Consider the following 21,773-nt stretch of genomic DNA (forward strand, 5'->3'; position numbering starts at 1 on the left):
AGCACATGATTTGCTTTATTGGCTCCAATTGTCTGCTTTGCAGAAGCCAGAGACAAATACTGCATGCAAGATGTTTACTCTGGTTCTGTCTGGCACACAATTACCTTGATTTTAGGGCTTAATCTTTAAGGGGTAATGAGGGAAAGGTCACACTCTGAAGTATAAATTTTTTCATGGAATTCTAAAATAACTTTTTAATAGGTGTTCTTTAACCTTTATTTACACTCTGCAGATTTTTTTTCTCTTTTGTCTGGAATAATTCCACAGAGTTCCTTTTATTTAACTTGAGATTTTCTGTTCTTTGGTTTTCAAAAGTAAGGGTAGGCGTAATAGGCTTTAGAAAGAAAAATGTGCATTCGCTTTCATTTTCACTGTTACATTAAATGAGTTCATCTATTTCCTAGTATACAATTCTCAAACAGCATTCAAATATTTAAAGGAGGACCCTCAATTCTGCCCACCGTTAAGGCTCTGGTTTTGGGTTAGTGAGTTTTATAAATCTATAAATATATCCAGCCAACTGGCTTGTTTAGCAAATCACAATCCAATGTCCGCTTCATGTGGTTTGTGAGGTCTTTCCCCCCATGTCACAGAAGCTCGACAATGCTGCATACAAGAATATTGCATACTGATATAGGAATGTGAGCCTAGTGTCAAATATGCAAGAGAGAAGGGGCATTGGTTCTTACCTGAGATGCACCTTCTCGTTCGGTGAAGACAGCGGCCAGGATGGGTGATGCTCTCCGTTCAGATTGGTGGACTGAGCCTGACAAAGTTGTTAAGTCCCGCCTCTGTTGCCGGGGAACCCAGCTTTTGGCGAAGACGATGAATCAGACTCGACACGTCGAGAAAAAAAGGTAAGTAGGAGAAAGGCAAGAGACAGATCAGACAAGGAAAAGGGTGGGACTGGCCGCTGTCTTCACCGAACGAGAAGGTGCATCTCAGGTAAGAACCAATGCCCCTTCTCCGTATTGGTGAAGACAGCGGCCAGGATGGGACATACCAAAGTCCCCATGTCCCCACTACGGGTGGGTCTCTGGCTGATCTGATGGCTCTCCCCTGATAACCACTTGCTGCAGGACCCTACGGCCAAAGGCCGCCTCCGAAGAAGCAAACTTATCCAGCTTGTAATGCTTGACAAAGGACGAAGGATTAGTCCATGTAGCCGCCCTGCAGATCTCCTGCAATGACGCCTGCGTAGCCCAAGCCGCCGAAGTCGCCGCACTACGGGTTGAATGAGCCGTCACATGGTCGGGCCTTGAGTGGGATTGTAAATCATAGGCCTTAGCGATTGTCTGCCGTATCCACCTGCCAATGGTCGAAGACGTCACCTTAGTACCTAAGGAAAGAGGATTAAAGGAGACAAACAAAGACTCCGTCCTACGAATGTCAGCTGTCCGTTTCAGATAGATACGTAGTGCCCGACGAACGTCCAACGAATGCCAGCGACGCTCAGATGGGTGCGAGGGATGTGGACAAAAATCAGGCAACACCACCTCCTGCATTCTGTGAAAAGATGTGTTTAGCTTAGGTACAAAGGCCGGATCTAGACGCAGGACAACACGGTCCACGTGAAACACGCAAAGGTCGCTCCGGACAGAAAGAGCCGCCAGTTCCGAAATTCTGCGCGCGGACGTGATCGCAACCAAGAAGGCAACTTTACAAGACAACAAGCGTAAACTGGTCTCCATAGCGGCTCATAAAGTGGTCCTGTGAGCGAATTCAAAACAACAGCCAGGTCCCAGGTGGGATATCTATGCAATACAGGAGGGCACAGGTTAGTGGCTCCCCTCAAGAAGCACTGAATGATTCGCTCCTGTGTCAAGGAAGAGAGATTCTTAGGAGTCAACACAGTAGCGAGCGCCGCCACCTGTCTCCGTAGAGTATTAGGAGAAAGCCCCCGTTCCAAACCATCCTGTAAGAAGTTCACAACATGCGACACCGAGGCCCGAAGAGGTAGGATTCCAACACGGCTGCTCCAAGAGCAGAAAGCCCGCCAAGTGGCAGAATAAATCCGTTGAGTGGAAGGTCTATGAGAAGCCTGAATAGTTCGGATTGCGCCTAGTGAGATGTTGTCCCATCTCAAAGTGCACCGCTCAATCGCCAAGCGGTCAGTTGTATCCAGTGTGGATCCGGATGAACCACTGCCCCCTGGCTGAGAGAATAGACGGTTGGAGGTATCCGCCAGGGTGGAGCTATCGACAGAGACACTAGATCGGCGAACTAAGACCTCCGTGGCCAATGAGGTTGATTGATCTCATGATCTCCACCCGTTCGTCCACCACCTTGTGTACCACCCTCGCTAGGAGAGGGATGGGTGGGAAGGCATAGAGCAGACCCGTCGGCCACGGGCTGCGGATGGCATCGACGCCTTCTGCTCGGGGAGATGGAAACCGTGTGAAAAAGCGCGGGAGTTGAGCGTTTAAGTGAGTCGCAAAGAGGTCCACTGTCGGAATGCCAAAGCGTGCTGTCAGGGGCCGGAAAGCGCTGGGTGTAGACGCCATTCCGAGGGGTCGATGGTCTGGCGACTCAACCAGTCCGCCTGCACATTGGCAGTTCCAGATATGTGTTCCGCCGTTAGTGACTGAAGGTGGCGTTCTGCCCAAAGACCCAATCTCATGGCTTCCCGCATTAAGGACCGGGACTTGGTGCCCCTTGGCGATTTATGCGCCTTTGTGGCAATGTTGTCTGTGAGCACCAGGACGTGCTCGTTCGATACTGATTGTTGAAACTGACGGAGGGCTAGGTACACGGCTCAAGTTCTAGCCAATTGATGTTGTGCCGTAGATCGTGGGCCATCCATGTGCCCTGCGCCAAGTCCGACTCAAGTGGGCTCCCCAGCCGGAGAGACTGGCATCTGTCGTAACCACCAAGCGTTGTGGGCGTGAAGAGAACCCCTTGGTCAGAGCCGGCGACCGCCACCAGTTGAGAGATCTGAGGACGTCCTGTGGAACCCAGACCTTGGTCAAGATGATCCTCTGTCTGCCTTCTGGAATGGCAAAAGAAACCATTGAAGGTCCCTAGCGTGCAACCTGGCCCAAGGGTGATAGAAATGGAAGATATCATCTTCCCTAGGAGTTGGGAGAGTAGAAAGAGAAACCTTACGCTCCCGTTGTACCTTGCAGGCAAGCTCCCACAAACTATTCTGACGCTCCTGGGAGAGATATACCCTGCCCTCAATAGAATCAATCACCGCCCCCAAATGAAGTATACGGGTTACCGGAGTCAACTGACTCTTTTCTCTATTGACAGTAAACCCGTGATCTGCCAAACAGTGCAGTGTTATACGCAAATCCCTAAGGGCCCCCTGAACCGAGGTTGACAAAATAAGAATGTCGTCCAGGTAACACTGAAGACGAATTGCTTGGGATCGGAGGGAGGCCGCCAACGCAGCCAGCAGTTTAGTGAAAAACCTCGGAGCCGAGGACAGCCCGAAAGGCAAGGCCGTATATTGGTAATGCACCCCTGCATAACAAAACCGTAAAAACTGTCTATGAGCGGGGAGAATAGGGACATGCAAGTACGCCTCAGTAATATCTATTGAAGTGAGGAAGTCCTGACGCCATCTAGAATAGATTGTAAAAACTGCATTTTGAACCTTCTATAGACTATGTATTGGTTCAAACGTTTAAGGTCGAGGATAGGTCTCCACCCACCAGATGATTTGGGAACAAGAAACAAAAGAGAATAGAATCCTAGGCCATGTTGGTCCTGTGGTACCTTCTGAATAGCGTTTATGAGTAGAAGGTGTTGAATAGCAGCCTCCATGAGGATCTTTTTTGTTACGTCTCTAGAAACCGGGCAGCGAATGAAGAATTGTGGGGGAGAAGAAAGAAATTCCAATGATAAACCAGATCTGACCGTATCCCTGACCCAGCAGTCAGATGTAGTCTCGTCCCAATGGTCGGCATAAAGAGTTAATCTGCCGCCAATGGGCGAACTACTATGGCAGTTAACGTCGGCGTCGGATAGGACGGCTTCCTCCCCCTCGAAAGGGCCGTCTATTCATATACGGTCTACCGCGAAAGGACCTGTCGTGTGACCCCCGTTGCCTAGAAACATATGATCCCTGAAAACGGGAATATCCAGCCCCCCAGTCGGATCCCCGAACGGAAGGGCGATTAGAAAGTGGAGTGAATCGAGACTCCCCTCGACGCTGGACCGATGGCAAAATCTTTCTTTTGTCTTTGGTTTCTATTAGCAGTGGCTCCAAACCATCCCCGAACAACTTTTCCCCCCCAAAGGGGGTGGATGCCAGGCGCCACTTATGGCGGGTGCCCGCTTGCCAATTACGTAGCCAGATCATGCGGCGAGCAGCAACTGCAGACGACATGGTTCGAGAGGCAAACCTGGCGGAATGTAAAGTGGCATCCGCTGAGAATTGTATGGCTGCCACGACCTTGTTGAGGTCCTGTTGGATTCTGATATCGTCCGGTGGCAATTTCTCTTGTAGCTCCTTGAGCCAGAGCAAAGTGGCCCTATTGAAAAAGGATGCAGTGGCCGCAGACCGAATGGCCCAAGCGGCCCCTTGGTGAGCTCGTTGTAACACTTGATCCGTGCGCCGGTCATCAGGACGCAAGGCCTCTTCAGGGTGTCCAGGTATAGCAGAAACTGCGAAAGAGGCCACTATTGGGGCGTCAACCGTAGGTGGTTGCATCAAAGAAGCCAAGTCAGATGCCACGTTGAAGTGACGTCGGTCTGTTGACGAAGGGAGTGGAGCTGAGGTTGGAGACGACCACTGTCTCTTAACAACGTCCACAAAAAGACGAGGGGCCGGAATAGTGTCCAAGGCTCGATCAGGTTCGGAAAATAGAGAAGCAGCGGGCCCCTGCGATGGAATGGATGATACCTCGCCCGCTGGTGCATGAAGTTGAGTCACCTTTATGGCCTTGAAGAGCAGAGATTTAAATAAATTAGGCGGAAAAAGGCCTGTAAATGCCGGCTGGTCAGGGGCCATACCCTCATCGTCAGAGAGGTCCATCGCACGGCGGTCAGTTTCCTCCAATGCAGAAGGCTCAGTAAGAATAGAATCATTGGGGGAATCCGGGTCATCATAGGAGTGAGAGTCATCCTCCCCCTGATCAAGATGTCGGTTAGAAGCTGCAGAGCGGTCTGAGGTAACTCTGGAGGAGTGGCGAAGGCCCGCTTGAATGCCTTGTTGAATAGCTTGGGCAATCATGGCTTGTATGTCGCCAGAGGAGGGAGCAGAAATGCCCACAGTTTGGTTAGTGGTAAGAGCCACTGGATCGAGCTCCCTTCTTACTGCCTCTGGTTCCAGTAAATTGTCGCCACTAATTGGCTGTTCAGCAGGCAAATTAGAGGCTCCACCCCAGAGATTAGCAATAGATATTGGTAAAAGATCACCTTGCAACGACACCTGATCAATAGATACGGTGCTGGGGGAACCAGTTGGAGCGTGACCCTGATTGGAGGAACGAACCTGAGCAGAGGATTTAGATGCTGCCTTATCACAGATTTTGCGCAGGGCAAGATCGCTGCTTTTCATGTCTACTGACAGCCCTCGAACCAGATTTACTTGGTCTTGGCTTAATAGTGGAAGCGCTGTATGTACGGTCAGCTGGCAGTGCTGGGTCACGCTCCTGCATAGATGGTATCTCCCTGCTGGGAGAGTCAGAGTCATTAGCTCTCCTAGATTTACTTAAGGCTTTGGGCATGCTTGAACTATAAAGCAGGATGGCCAAATAAAGGGACAATGTAATTAAGGCAGGAAGAGCTTAATATATGGTTAGTCTTGAATGGCAAGTAGGCAAGTTTTCCTCTCCTTATGCTTGAAAGGTTGGAGCTCAGCGCTCCTATTAGCAGGCAGCCCACTCCAGGCAATTAATTAGCTGAAAGTATTTGTAAATTGCAGCTAAGTACTGAAAGGCTGTTGCCACAATAATGGGAGTGCAATTGCAGGCTATAAACAACGTAGCCAACTTGTGAAGTAAAATGCCTGCTAAGGTCGGAACTCAGCGTTCCTGTGAAATTGGCTCAGCCGATGTGAAAAAATAGGCGCGAAAATTGCAGCCGTTTGAAAATGGCGCCATGAAAAGGAAAAGAGCGCGAAGCTGCAAGGAAAATAGCGCCGGCTTGCTGGCCAATTCCGGGCGATCACGGCCAGAAAAAAAGGAGGGAAAGTGTTGCCAGTGAAAGGCAACACTAGAAAAAGACGAGGAAGCCTAAAATAGCTCTGCTAAACTCCTCCGAGCAGAAACCGTGCTAGCCGCTCTGCCGCTGCCAATACACAACTGTCAAAACTTAAAAGAAAGGCAAGCAGCTTCCCTCCGGCCGTGGGAGCGTGAAAACTCCACCGCCCCCCCGCGGCTTTAATCCTTGGATCGTTAAGCTTCCCACCAGTTTCTGTCAGGGGGAAAACAATGGGAAAAGGTTCTTTAGTAAAAGAACCTTCCTGTCAGCCGCGGGGCCCCAGCCCAGGGCAACAAATATTGTCACCTGCGGGGACTTTGACAAACCAAAAAATAAAAATAAAATAAAAATAAAGCTCACAAGTCCAAAGATACAATCACAAGTCCAGAGAATAGATCGAATACAGTCCAAAGTCAAACCGGAATATTGGTGAAAATATTAGTTAGAATGAAGAGAAACTCTTGACGTGTCAGTCCAGACTGACGGACTGAGCCAAAAGCTGGGTTCCCCGGCAACAGAGGCGGGACTTAACAACTTTGTCAGGCTCAGTCCACCAATCTGAACGGAGAGCATCACCCATCCTGGCCGCTGTCTTCACCAATACGGAGAAGATTCATTCGCTATATCCATGTGTAGTGAATGCTTGAGAGAGCTTGGCTCCCGCTATCCTTCCGCCCGCATGCCGCCCGCTCGCCCTTCGTCTTGGGTTGGGGGATGCACCAGTCCCTGGCTCTGACCTTCCCTGGGGCCTCTGCCCACATGCTGCCCACTCGCCCTTCACCTCGGGGAATGCGCCAGTCCCTGGCTCTGGCCCTTCCCGGGGCCTCTGCCTGCATACTGCCCGCTTGCCCTTCACCTCGGGTCAGGGGATGTACCAGCTTCCGGTCTTTGCCTACGCGAGAATCCTGCAGTTGCCACCTTTTTGCTGGCGTGAGAATCCTCCAGCTGCCGGTCTTTGCTGGAGCGAGAAGCCTGCAGTTCCTGGTCTTTTTCAATGCAAGATGCCTCCAGCCGCCACTCCCAACTTGGCTCCGGCTGGCAAAGAGGTGGCTGCTGCAGGCACTTTGTGCCAGCAAAAAGCGGCGGCTGCAGACTCTCATGCTGAAAAAGAGTGGCAGCTGCAGGCTTCTCGCGCTGAAAAAGATTGCCGCCGGCTGCAGGCCAGTGTCTCAGGGTGGGGTTGTGTGCCCAGCTGCACTAACAAAGCCTGGAAGTAGCAGCCCACCGTTTCCTGCTGCAAACCCCTTTTTAAAAATCCTGACTTTAGGCAGCGAGACCCAGCAAGAGATGAAGCGTTGGAGAATCACCATTGCTGTTGCTGCACAAAGGTAAGTCTAAGGCTCTGGCCACCTCTGCTTCGGCCCGCCTGAGCTGCCCCACCTTGCCGTGAGTGACATTGAGTTGGCCAAGCCCACTCAGTCATATGAGCCCTCCCCCCAGCCGTGCCCATCTGGTCTTTAGGACAAACCGGTTGTTAAATTAGTTGGAGCCCACCACTGAGGAATACCTATGGTAGCCTTCCTCTACTAAGAGCACCCTAGATGTTCTGAGATTACAATCCCCATCCTACCTAGGCAGCTTGGCCAGAATTAACTGGGGATGATGCATGAGGCTCCCCACATGTGCCCTGTCGCCAATGCATGCACGGTGCGGCCCCCCTGCATGCCCCTGCCTCCCGCGCATGCACACGCAGCCCCCTGCACACACCCTGTCCTCTGTGCATGCATGGCAGAGACCCAAAGACCAGCTGGTCAGCAGGAAGCGCGCACACATGTGCAGCAGAGCTGAACTGGGGCAACAGTTTGTGTGCCCACAGAGAGGGTGCTGCGTGCCACTGCCACCTCTGGCATGCATGCCATAGGTTCGCCATCATGGACCTAAAGTATATCAGAACTTCAGAAATGTGTCTCATTTAATGACTGTTCATAGGATCCATTGGTTTCTTATTACAGAAAGACAAATAGCAGGTTCTTTTTTTCATTGGTTCATGCTGGATTATTGCAGTAATCCATTAGCTGGATCACCAAATGATCTTGTCATTTTTCCCCATGAAATCCTATTCATTCAACCAAAGGTATTAAGGCCAACTTTTTACGCCACATTTATAGTAAAAACTGAGTAGATTTAACTGGATTGTACCTGAAGTTAACTACTCCTATCAATGAAATGATTAAAAAGCTAAGTAAACCAAAAGGTTTTCCCAGTTGCAATGTATGGCTGTGAAAGTTGGACTGTAAGAAAGGCTGAGCGCCAAAGAATTGAGGCCTTTGAACTCTGGTGCTGGAGAAGACTCCTGCGAGTCCCTTGGACTGCAAGACGATCAAACCGGTCAGTCCTAGAGGAGATCAACCCTGACTGCTCTTTAGAAGGCCAGATCCTGAAGATGAAAGTCAAATACTTTGGCCACCTAATGAGAAGGAAGGATTCACTGGAGAAGAGCCTAATGCTGGGAAAGATTGAGGGCAAAAGAAGAAGGGGACGACAGAGAACGAGGTGGCTGGATGGAGTCACTGAAGCAGTAAGCATGAGTTTAAATGGACTCCAGAGTGGAGGACAGGAAGGCCTGGAGGAGCATTGTCCATGGGATCGCAATAGGTCGGACACGAATTTGCAACTAACAACAACAACAAACCAAAAGGAGTTTTAGCAGGTGGCAATACTGGTCAACTTTGTCTGAACTGAGAACATAACCAGCATTGGGTCTGCTTAGGATTTAAATGAGAAATCTCTAGGGGATCCCAGAACTAGATACTTGCCTGGGAAATAGAAAAAAAGGCAGCAAGCATTTCTGGACTATTGCATAATAAGTAACTTGGACATATACATGATGTCTTTGTGAAAAGAAGGAGAAGACTATATAAAGTCAAGTCACTGATATTTTGCTATGGTATAGAAAAATCTCTCTCCTCCCCTCCCCCTCTCTCCCTTTTACACACACACACACACACACACACACACACACACACACACACTGTAAACTAAGTTACATTGAACAAGTCTTAAAATTAAGCTACAGCTCTATTCCTAAAAAGTATTCCAAAAGAAAGTGAGAATTGTCACTTGTTGAATAACCTTGCAATCATTTTCTCAATACCTTTAGCACATTGCCCCCTCTAGTGGCGCATGTCCTTAATACAACTGCCAAGGATAATTGTTAGTTTTACCTATTTTTTTAAGAGCTGCCTGTCTCAAATACATAATGCTGGGTGGTTTACAATCTGTAAAATATATACATATATTAAAACATGCAGCAGCCAGAAAAATCATCAAATACATGCATGAATACAGCCAGGAGCCAGTTCTATCACACAAAATCTGGCTCTGGCACAAAACCTTCGAAGTGTTACGAAGAGCCAGCAGGGTTGGAGGCAATCTGATTTCTGGAGGGATGATGCACACTTTTAGATAGAAATTTTAGGTAAAGATGGTCCTGACCTTGCTGGTTTTTTATGAAGGTCCTAAAGGCCTGGCTCTGGGTCCCCCGAGTATGTGAACGGACTTGTTTTGGGTTGCGTTAGTGATTATGAGAATTATATTTTCTTGGCTGCTATTGTATCTATTTTAATGTTTGTATTTCTGGAGTTATTTTAATTTAATTTAATTTTGTTCATCACACAGAATTACTTGTTGAGATGGGCAGGTGTACAATTTGAATGAATGACTGAATTTGACAAACATCTATTCAACCAAGGTACTGTATATGTCTACTTTAGGACTGTGCTTTAAATTTTGCTTTGATTTGGTTTAATAGCCTAAACTTTTCTTTACTGTATTTTGAGCGAAAGGTTCTATATTTTATGACCTCCCAATTTACCACCATGCTGGGCAGGCTCTATTAAGCCAAGGACTATTTTTAACTGAAACAGTTCAAATGAACGGAATAGTTAGTGATGTTTTGCAGCATATACAAAAGGTAGATTAACCTCACAAAGTCTCTTTCATGGGAATTCCACTGGATCGTCATGGACTCACCTGAACATAAATGGCACCTTTGACAGCTTCTTTTAAATCTGTGCAACCGCTAATGAGAGTGATCTGCTGGTCAGCTTTGAGGGAGCCTTTCAGCATTCCAGCTGTTTCGAGTTCTTTCATTTGTTCACTATTTGGAACATAAAGTGAACATTGGGATTATTCCTTAAAAGCACTTCCAGAGATATATTGGATTTAAGCACATGTTACAGTCTTTAAATGCTTCATTGATATCAGTATCAAATTTGCAGATCACTATGGCTACCTCCATGTAACAAGGTATAAGGCGGTTTGTACTGCAGCCTTTCTCAACATAGCACCATTTGGTTGTGTAGGATACAACTTCCAGCATTCCCAGACCCCATGGAAATAAATTTAAAACTTGAAGAAAGTGTGAGATAACTTGATGATAGCCAGTTTCAAAAATCCCTTGTAAGCCTGGAAATATCAAATAAGCTTTATTAAAAGAAATTCACACTTTTTCCAGTAGATCTGCATGAATCCCCCTATTATCAATCAATGGGATCCACTGGAATGCCTGCTGGAAGTATGATACCAGATTGCCAACTAGTAAATTGCTGAGGTCAAAGTCAAGTGTTTGATGATGGGGGGGGAAAATCTAAGGAAGATGGTCTTTGAAATTTCTAGACAGGTAGACAGCATGTATCTGAACCTTTTTATTTCTGCATAAATTTTCTAAGTAAAATCTGCTATTTCCCCTAAAATGGGGAATTGTTTTCCTGTTTTGTTTTGTGCAAAATACAGTAGCATTTGCAACAACTAACCAGCAGATGGCCCGAAAATATACCTGCAGTAGATAAGAAGAATAAGAATAATTTAATTTCTATACCGCCCTTCTCCGGAAGGACTCAGGGCGGTTTACAGCCAGGTAAAACACAATAAAACATACAATATACAGTTAAAAACCCGTTTAAAAAACCTATTCAATTTGGCCCATTAATTAAAATACACATAAAAACCATAAAAACCCAATTAAAATTACTAATAGTTTTATGCCAGTCCTGCACGGAAGAATAAGTACGTCTTCAGCTCGCGGCGAAAGGTCCGGAGGTCAGGGAGCTGTTGAAATCCTGGGGGAAGCTCATTCCAGAGGGTAGGTGCCCCCACAGAGAAGGCTCTCCCCCTGGGGGTCGCCAGCCGACATTGTTTGGCTGACGGCACCCTGAGGAGGCCCTCCCTATGGGAGCGCACAGGTCGATGGGAGGCAAACGGTGGCAGCAGGCGGTCCTGTAAATAACCCGGTCCTGAGCCATGGAGCGCTTTAAAGGTGGTGACCAACACCTTGAATTGCACCCGGAAGACCACAGGCAGCCAGTGCAGCTTGCGCAGGAAAGGTGTTATATGGGAGCCACGAGTAGCTCCCTCTATCACCCTCGCAGCCGCATTCTGGACCAGCTGGAGCCTCCGGGTGCTCTTCAAGGGGAGCCCCATGTAGAGAGCGTTGCAGTAGTCCAGGCGAGAAGTGACAAGGGCATGAGTGACCGTACATAAGGAATCCTGGTCTAGAAAGGGGCGCAACTGGCGGATCAGGCATACCTGATAAAAAGCTCTCCTAGAGACGGTCGTCAGATGTTCTTCAAAGGACAACCGTCCATCCAGGAGATGAAGACTTATACATTTAAACACCATTTGTAACTGGAAAAGGTAATTAACAGCATAACCAACATTATCCCTTATTTATTTTAAAATTATATTGAAATTATATTTCAAGGTTGTTTTCCACTTCTTCTTGGAAACTTTCAAGTTTTTTAAGATATGTTCACAAAGTATTTTGTTTTCATTTTGACTGCAGCATTTTTTTCTCCTCATAAAATGAAAAAAATGTATTAATAACTTATTTGTTTGTTTGTTTGGCTGTCAAACATGTACAAGATAACCAGTATAGGTATGAACATAAATATAAACAAAGGAAGTAAATACAAATAAATGGGAACAGTAAGACAAGGACGGTAGCCATGCTGGTGCGCGTATGCATGCCCCCTTTACGGACCTCTTAAGAAGGGAGTGAGGTCCATGGTAAACTATTTGAAGTTGAAACTGTGAGAGTTTGAGGCTGTAACAACAGTCGGGTAGAGCATTCCAGGCATTAACCATTCTGTTGCTGAAATCATATTTCCTGCAATCGGGTTTGAAGTGGTTTACCTTGAGTTTGTATCGATTGTTTGCCAGTGTACTATTGTCGTTAAAACTGAAGAAGTCGTTGACAGGCAAGACATTGTAGCAGACAATTTTGTGTACTATGCTTAAATCGGACCATAGGTGGCGCAATTATTGAAGGAACAAACAGTACACAACCTCAACCACATTTCTATTCTGTTGCAAGTACAACTTCCAAGATATTGTCTCCAGCTATAAACAGAACAGCAAATCATTCCAGCCCCCAATTTTTCAAAATTTATGAAATTAATACTAAGTAGGCTTTAGTGAGATAGCAAATCTTAGGAAAGCGAGAGGGAGGGAGCTTTAAGAAAAATGAACTGTTCCATAGCTTCCCAGTCATTGATCTAAACCCAGCTGTTGCATTTAAAGCAGGGGTACCAAACTTCCGGCCCATGGGCCGGATATGTTACACACTGGCCACGCCCATGCCCGGTTTAGCGAAGGTGGAAAAAGTCACGATACATCACATGACGACACCGTGATGACACGAGTTTGACAGCCCTGATTTAAAGTTTTTATTGCTTCAAATAACCCTGCATGATTAAACAGAGCAAGTTCAAGGCATATTTTTCTTCAATTTGAAGAATTAACAGTCAAGATTCTTCAGGAATTAACAATCTGATTTAATGCATCAATTGTTGACAAATTTAATGCATCAATTGTTGACAAATTTCAGAAAACCAACAAATGTCAGGCATCTTGAGGAGAGCAAATATTACCTATTTTCAAAAAGGGGGAAAGGACAATCCAACCAATAGAACAATGATACTTATCTCATTTGTTAGTTGAATAGCTTGCTTGATAGATTGAGAGAATGCTGTGAATATAATTTCACTTCAGAAAAGAATCTGATGAAGTAGCCCATGGGATTAGTTCCCAAGGTAGTTGTGTGGGCTAAATGTACGACAACTTGATGGAAACATAGCTGGTTTGAAAATTATGTTTCATTTGCAAGCAGACGAAGCTTCGTTTCCTTATGGGCGAAAAGTGCATGACGGAGTCAGGGGGAGGCAGATACATAGAGGGGGAAGCAGGCGATCCCAATATTCCGCACACTCCACCCCACTGTCTCTCGGCTTGCCCACAGCCACGCTGGGTAGGTGCCCATGCAGGGTGTTGAGATCGCCTGCCTCCTCCCTCCCCCGTGCCTCTGCCTCCGCCACCATGCGAGCCTCTCGCAAGCCTCCCGTGAGCCAGGCAGTTGCACAGTATGTCCGTATCGCTTGTCTCCACTACTACCCCACCTCTGCGCTCAGACTTATCTGCACTGTGCCAAGGGGTCAGCGGGCTGCGGCAGCTGCTATACAGTTGGCTCCTGCGCCGCCTCTTGTGTTGGCCATGCCTAAACCCCTGGGCTTATTTTGGGCGTAGGGCTTATATTAGGCCCACCCAAAAAATAGGCTACGGCTTATTTTCAGTGTGGATCTTATTTTCATGGAAACACAGTATAACAAAAACACCAGCAATAAAGATGAGACGATTCCTTTTCATCTAATAATCCTCTGCTGTGAAAAATGAAACTTCTCTCAACTATTTTGTTTCAGAATATGAGATGCCAAACAATACATACTAGAGTAAATATAAGAGAGACATCATGTGCAAGTAGCTTATCTCCATGGCCACAAGGACCATAATCTGTTTTTTACATTTCATTCTTGGTTGAGATTCTCAGGTAATGTTGAAATTGATCCTTGTTAATCTTAATGCAAATCAGGGATCAAACTAAGATTCCTGTTTGAGAAAATGTTTGTTCTTTGGAAGATTTAAAAATCTTTGAGAAATTTTATAGGAGACTTACAAAGTTTTAACATGTTTATCTGGAATCACTGAATCAATGAAAGCTAACTTTTTAAAAAATATATAATTATATATCCTGAGAATCTTTAATTGTAGGAATAATATTGCTGTTTTTCATTTTAGAAATCAATTGTCACATTATCAATAATTTTGCTATATTCTGAATCATTCTGTTTTATAGAATTTAATAATGTAATAATTCAATACCTTAAACAGACAAGGATCAATTTCAAATTTAACAGCTACAAAATCTTTGTTAAACTGAAAGTTGATCTCTTTCTGCTTTAGAGATTTAAATTTATGCTTTAGAAATTTCTGAAAACAATAATAATGAGATAACTACAGAACGTACATTGCAGTTTATTAGCTGATCAACCAAAGAGCACTTTTAAAAATAATGATGTCTATCTAGATCAAGTTTGATAAGGAAATGGGAAGAAAAAAGTATACACTTTTGTGACACAGTCCACTGTTGTATATTCATTAAGTTAAAGTCATTTAGCATTCACATTTTGTGAATTCAAATTATTTACTTCAAAATCCACTGTAGACCATTAGAATGTTATAATTTGATATCTTCACAGGGCATTGGTTTTTGTTTTTATTTTTTGTAAAAATTTAGTGGTTTTCCCAGTTAAAACCTGGGAAATATTAAAGGTTGTTCAGTGTACTTGGAAGATTTAGAGATAGAAGTTTGAGTTCAATTTTTTTATGTAAAAAAGAGATACTCTGGAATAAACCCAATTAAAAAATCTCTGGTGAATTTTTGTTATTACTTGGGCAAAAATGGTATTTATCTTACTGTTAATGCTTTGACAATAAAACATTTGAGGAACTTGAAGATAAATTTGGACTTCTAAAACTGGATTATAGTTATATTTTAAATTAAAAGCCTTTTGATTTCTTAGTATATCCTTGATGTGCCAACAAAAAACTCCCAAATTCTCTTCAGTATCTCTTATATAGTTCAATAGGATTAAAGGAAGGATGACAATCTTTTATATTAAAGATGCAAAATATTTTACACAAATATTTTATCATATGGGCCTGATTTATGATTTTCTAATTTTGGTCTAATATTCACATTATACTTGATGAGACTTGGGGAGAAAATTAGGATCAAAATGTTAATGTTTACAATACCCTTATCTGGACTTAGAGAAAGTTAGATGACTTACTCAATTTTTTTCAAGCTTTTTGTAATCTGCGCTTCCACAGTATCATAAAGCTTTACTTGAAAACCACCAGATGCGAAAACCATGGCCCAGCTGCTCCCAATGAGTCCACTAAGGAAGAAATCAAAAGAAAAGGTCAGTGTGCATTTTTGTGGTTGTTAGCAAGGACACTGTCAAACAGAGTTGATGGAAATTGGTTCTAGATTTTCAATTTGAGTATTTCCTTGAAGGGAACAGCAATTTAAATATGAAACACATTATGTGTTTCAATGTCTGATTGTTCAGATCCAGTAGTGGAAATTCAAAATCTGTCTTGAAGAAGAAGAAAAAACAGGACAGACATGTAATAAAGAGATCAGCTCACACTCAAGCTCTGAGATGGCCATTCATCACTTATAGTAGCTTCTAGAGTTACTTCTTTATTTCTTCTTTATTTGTATCCTGCCTTTATTATTTTTATAAATAATAAAACATATCTAAAACTCCTTCCTTTTTCTATTTTCTCCACAATAATGACCTTGTGAGGTGGATTGGGCTGAGAGAATGAATAGATGACCCAAAGTCACCTAGCTGGCTTTGATGCCTAAGGCGGGACTAGAACTCATTGTCTCCTGGTTTCTAGACTGATACTTTAACCACTAGGCCAAACCAAACTTCTATAACTGGATAACAAGACAGGTGACATATAAATTTAAATAAAATTATATTCAACTATTATATTCCACTATTGGAATATAACTGTATTGATATAACAGTACTGATTTTATAATCAGTTCAAGAACGGTTAGCTGATTCTAGAAGACACATAATGTGGAAACAGACATAAAAAACACCACTAGGCAAATGGTCTTGTACCAGAGACACATGAATATTACCTTAAAGACCTGTGTTCTGACAGGCAAGCACAACTCAAAATGCACTGACGATGTATCCTCAAATGGTGACAAAACGTTTGCAACCAAACTGCCGAGCTCGGAGCTCAAACCCACAGCCCAACTATTTATTTATTTATTTATTTTGTCAAGCATGTATAAGATAATAGATATAAGTGTAAACATGTTTATGAATACAGGAAATGGATATGAATAAATGGGGACAGTAGGACAGGGATGGTAGGCACGTTGGTGCGCTTATGCATGCCCCTTACCAACTACTAATCCAAGCTACTACTTTTCAAACACATTCCAATATCATCTTATGTTTGACATTCTATGAAAGGCTAATTCTGCAAATGAGAGCCCATTACTGAAGAGAAAATATTATTAGTGACAAACTTTATGCACTCCCAATCACACATATGGCATCCGTATAATTTGGATATTTTAAATAATTATTGAAAATATGAATTTCCTTTTATCAAGTCAGGGCAACTATCTATTTAATCTGGCAGGAACTATTCACTTTCCTAGGCTATTTCCCAATCCTGCATTAATAAATATTCAAACAAAGAATGCCATATCTGAACATAAAATAAGGTGAAGCAAATATGTGTTCCACTGCTAGCGGCATAGGAGTTTCTACACTAGTCATTATTTTTTGCTACTAGAATACTACTGGAATACAATATTATATCTAGATTCTTTTTTGAAAGTCCTTTATAGAATATTTAAAAAGCATGATACATATTCCATGAAAGTCAATCTTTAGTGCAAGCGATTTAGATGATATAACTGCTTAAGATAACTGCTTGAGTCACAACTGAAACTTAATTTTAAAACTTCCATAATATAAACAGACATATGTTCTATTGTTTCATGTTGTTCATGAGTCAGAAGTGATGCCACTGTTCTTTCAAAGTATGTGGATCCTCTGTTCTATTTGAAATATCATAAAGGTGCCATGGACAGTGTTGTGACATCATTGGACTGATCAGGCCAAAATTTGAGGATTCTTTTTCGTTATCCCTTAACGAACCCAATAAATAGGAGAAATTATGCTTTCAGTTATGTTTGCAAAAAATGGAAAAAAAAGTCTGAAATGTTTAGTCCCATGCATTCTGGGGACATCTGGAGTCATGTACCTATTGCTGGGGGACAGAATACACACTTGATGTATTGGATTAAACATTTAAACTATAGTTAACATTGAATTTTAAATTATGGTTAAAAAGCTTAGAAAACTTAGAACTCCGTCGCCTTCGACAAGACCTAGGTTTAACTCATAGAATCATCTATTGTAATGTCCTTCCTGTTAAAGACTACTTCAGCTTTAAATGCAATAATACAAGAGCAACCAATAGATTTGTGGGGGCTTCTACCCTGTGGAATGAACTTCCCCCTGGACTTCGTCAACTATCCAACCTTCGGACCTTTCGCCGCGAACTTAAAACCTACTTATTCCGTCTAGCTGGACTGGCTTGATTTTAAAATTTTTAATTTACTTTTATGGGTTTTAAATTTTTGTAATTTTTATAGGGTGTTATTGTATTTTAAATTTTTGGCCAATTGAATAAGTTTTTTAAGGGGTGTTCTTAATATTATATGTATTGTTTCTCTTTGTATTTTTATTCTGGCTGTGCACCGCCCTGAGTCCTTTGGGAGAAGGGCGGTATACAAATTAAAATATTATTATTATTATTATTATTTAAACTTAATGTTAACCACTTTAATCTAGATTACAGAAAATATGACTTCTGTAACAGAATTATCAGTGCTTGGAACACTTTACCTGACTCTGTAGTCTCTTTCCATAATCCCAAAAGCTTTAACCAAAAACTTTCTACTACTGACCTCACCCATTCCTAAGAGGACCATAAGGGGCGTGCATAAGAGCACAAACGTGCCTACCGTTCCTGTCCTATTGTTTTTCTTTTTTCTTCTTCATATCTATATCTATATCTATATCTATATCTATATCTATATCTATATCTATATCTATATCTATATCTATATCTATATCTATCTATCTATCTATCTATCTATCTATCTATCTATCTATCTATCTATATGTTTATACCTCCTTATATTTCCTCATATATATGTTTATATACTATATAATCTTTTGTGTGATGCTTATATATATTGCTGTGACAAATAAAATAAAATAAAATAAAAATAAATAAATAAACATTGATCAAAGTTCTCCAATTTCTTCCCTACTATAACAGTAAGGGAAAATGATAAATATTCAAGTTCAAGGTCTTGCTTACATAATTATAAAACTATAATTCATTTTAGCATTGAAGCATATTATACATGCATACATACATTATAAGAATTCAATCCCTAACATTCCATTTCCAATCATATATGGTTAGCAGTTCTAGGAGTTGCAATCCTTACACATTAGGGAACGCTACATTAGAGAAGGATGGTTGAATCACTTCTATAATATTCAGCAAAACACCTATTTTAAAATGAAAAATGCTTGAATATAAAATTGCCAAGCTGTTGGAGGTGTGATTGTGATGATGCTACATATTTTCATATTTGGTGGACTTGCAAGAAAATTAAGGCCTTTTGGATAAGAATTTGGTGGATTATTCAAAATGTACTGAAGAAGAAGATAAAAGTTCCTGCCGCAATTTTTTCTTTTGGGAATTATAACGGATTGTACAGGGACTGAGACTAAATTGATTCTGAATTTAATAACAGCAGCAAGACTGTTGATTGGACAATACTGGAAGAAAGAAGAGGTACCTACAATAGAAGAATGGATATTGAAAGTCATTAATTTGGCTGAGATGGCTAAAATCTCAGCTTTTTTAAAAGACAATACGCAGGAAAGATATTTAATTGAATGGAAAAAATGGATTGATTATTTACAAAATAGATATCAGATTAAGAAATATCAGACTGCCTTTGAATAATTAGGAAGTATTATTTTATGTAATGGGAGGGGTTGGGAGATGAAAAGATTTGGATGAGGTTAATTGGATTAGAAGGAAAATTTTACTCTATGTTTGGTTTATGTATAACAATACCTTGTGATTGACCGGAAGCTGGGGGAAGGGAGGGGAAGGGGTTTTCTGGGAGGGAGGGGGGGAAAGGGGGGGAAATGTTTTTGTTTTTTTAAAACTTTTTCAATAAAAAAAAAAAATTGCCAAGCTGACAGTGTATTTACATAACTTCAGCCTTGCTTCAAAGGTCAGCTAAACTGCATATATCGTATTCTGAAATCTGTTTTTAAATGCAGCGGCCACCCACCAGTGGTCCACGAGAAAATTTTGGTGGTCCGCAGAAAAAATATTTGCATTTTTTATATTGCACTAAATACTATTTATCTTTTTAAAAAATTCGTATTAGTGGTCTGCGGGATTTAAAATTATGAATTTAGTGGTCCCTGAGTCTGAAAGGTTGGCCACCCCTGTTTTAATGGACACAGCTACTGAATATATGCTGACATTGTGATTTCACAATCAACAAGAAAATGGTTAACCTGTTTTTAAACACTGTAATAAGTGCCAGTAGATGCAAGATTTCCAATTTGTTGCAGAATGATTCTGTAGAAACAAAGACAAAATTGTTTTGAAGTCAACCAACTCTATGTACAGGCCTTTCTAGGGATTAATAAAACCAAGCACTGATTTCCCCATCCTAAAACCTTGCTTGTCAGCAGGTAAATTTTTCTGATTGGAAGATAAATAGGGGAAACGGGAATTAAGCAAGTTGTGTTCAGAAGAACCTGGGCTGACTCTCTTGTGATTCATCTATCTAGACTAGGAGTGTCAAACTCAAGGCCCGCAGGCCGAATCCGGCTTGCGGGCTGCTTAGATCTGGCTGATGGGGCCACCCTGAAAACAACAAGGGACTGGCCCGCGGTGCCTCTGTCAGCGAAAACGGAGCTGGGGAGGGTCACGATTTTGCTGGCAGAGGGTTGCAGAAGGCTGTCCCATGTACGCCCATGCACATGCATGCGTGCCCACGCACGCATGCCCACAAGTGAATCGATAGTGAACAAAATTGAAACTCACTAATGATATGAATCATAAAAACAAAAACAAAAACTCCTCTCTGTTCTTTATCAGCCTTTGAAAATAATCATTATGGCAAATTATAGAAGGTGAAGATTAGAAGATTGATGGTTTCTTATGAATAAGCTTAATGGATAGCAGAGTTCTGGGCTAAAAGCCATAGCATTTTTAATTTTTTTTGCTAGTACTATTTTATTCCAGTTTCTCTGTGTTCAATTTCTGAAGCTGGTATCCCACCATTGTCCTTAAATCTTCAGTAGGTATCTAAGTTCTGTAAGCAGAGGATAACTGTGATGTGTGATCTGACTGCCACCCCTATTGATTTCCACATACTAATCAAGAATATCTGAAGAGCAAATGTATTTGCATTGTACTAGCAGAGTTTCAGAATTTTATGCATCGTATTGGAACCTCTTTCTGATTCTGTAAATATTAAATTTATGGTTTCAGTTATTCTTCAGATGTTCTGTATCACTTAGGGGAGGGGAAAGGCAACCTTGGTGACCCTAGATCAGGGATGTCAAACTCGATTTCATTGAGGACCACATCACAGTTGTGTCTGACTTCAGAGGGCCAGGGTGTGTGCTAGGGGGCGTGGCCATAGTGGGCATGTTGGAGGCACCTGTGATGGCCAAGTGCTAAGGCAGCACTTCCCTGAGACCCGCCGTCACTGTCATTATAATCTCCTTCCTTCCTTCCTTCCCTCCCTCCCTCTTCTCCTTTCTTCTTCATTCCCTTCTTTCCTTATTTTTCCATCCTTGCTCTCTTCTCATCTTCCCATCTTTTTCTTTGCCTTTCCTCTTCCCCTTTCTCTTTTCCTGTCCATTCTTGCATGCTCAAATGCAAAAGGGGAAGCATTTCTCCTTTTGTTTTGTTTTTAGTTTGTTTTGATAACCCTCTGCCAGCAAAAATGGAGCTCTTTTTTCACTGGTAGAGGCACCGTGGGCCGGTCCTTTGCTGTATCCAGGCTGGCGCCATGGGCCGGATGTAAGCACCCCCCCTGGGCCGGATCTGGGCCCTGAGTCTGACACCCCTGCCCTAGATCCTCAAGTCTGAAGCTATTGCCTTTCAATCAAGATTAAAAAATACAGAAGAACAAAGTCATATAGTCAATGTTACTAAACATTGTTACTAAAAAATAAATTAATAACAGTATGTCTACTTTAATGAGAAGAAGGACTAGGGATGACATGATAGTAGTGTTCCAGTATCTAAGGAGCTGTCACCAAGAAGAGGGGGGTCAACTGATTCGCCAAAGCATCTGAAGGCAGAACAAGATACAATGGATGGAAACTAATCATGCCAAAACAATCTTATTTCATTCTTTGACAAAGTGACTAAATTAGTAGACTAGCAAAATGATGTGGCATAGTATATTTAGACTTCAATAAGGCATTCGACAAGTAGACTACAACCTACTTCTTGGTAAGCTAGAAAAAACTGGGATATATAGCATAATTACCATACAGATTTGTAACAGGCTGAAAACCATACTCAACCAGTAGTCCTTAATGGTACTACATCTACATGGAGGGAAGCAAGCAATGGGATATCACAAGGTTCTGTCTTAGGCCCAGTACTCTTCAATA

The 21,773-nt window shown here is 42.6% G+C and overlaps 1 protein-coding gene across 2 annotated transcripts in view; it reads right to left on the reverse strand.

Moving 5' to 3' along the window:
- The window catches only part of CRYL1 (crystallin lambda 1), a 47,715-nt gene that overhangs the window by 22,508 nt on the left and 3,434 nt on the right, over positions 1 to 21,773 (reverse strand). The window contains exons 2-3 of one of the 2 annotated variants that reach the window (XM_058185342.1): positions 15,276 to 15,383; positions 10,123 to 10,249 (exon numbers count right to left, since the gene is read on the reverse strand). In XM_058185342.1, coding sequence (XP_058041325.1) covers positions 10,123 to 10,249; positions 15,276 to 15,383 — 235 coding nt within the window. Of the gene's footprint in view, positions 1 to 7,025; positions 7,258 to 10,122; positions 10,250 to 15,275; positions 15,384 to 21,773 lie in introns of those variants that run through there. The other variant, XM_058185343.1, reaches the window with a different exon arrangement.

This window comes from Ahaetulla prasina, chromosome 5, assembly GCF_028640845.1.
Source record: "Ahaetulla prasina isolate Xishuangbanna chromosome 5, ASM2864084v1, whole genome shotgun sequence".
NCBI lineage: Eukaryota > Metazoa > Chordata > Lepidosauria > Squamata > Colubridae > Ahaetulla > Ahaetulla prasina.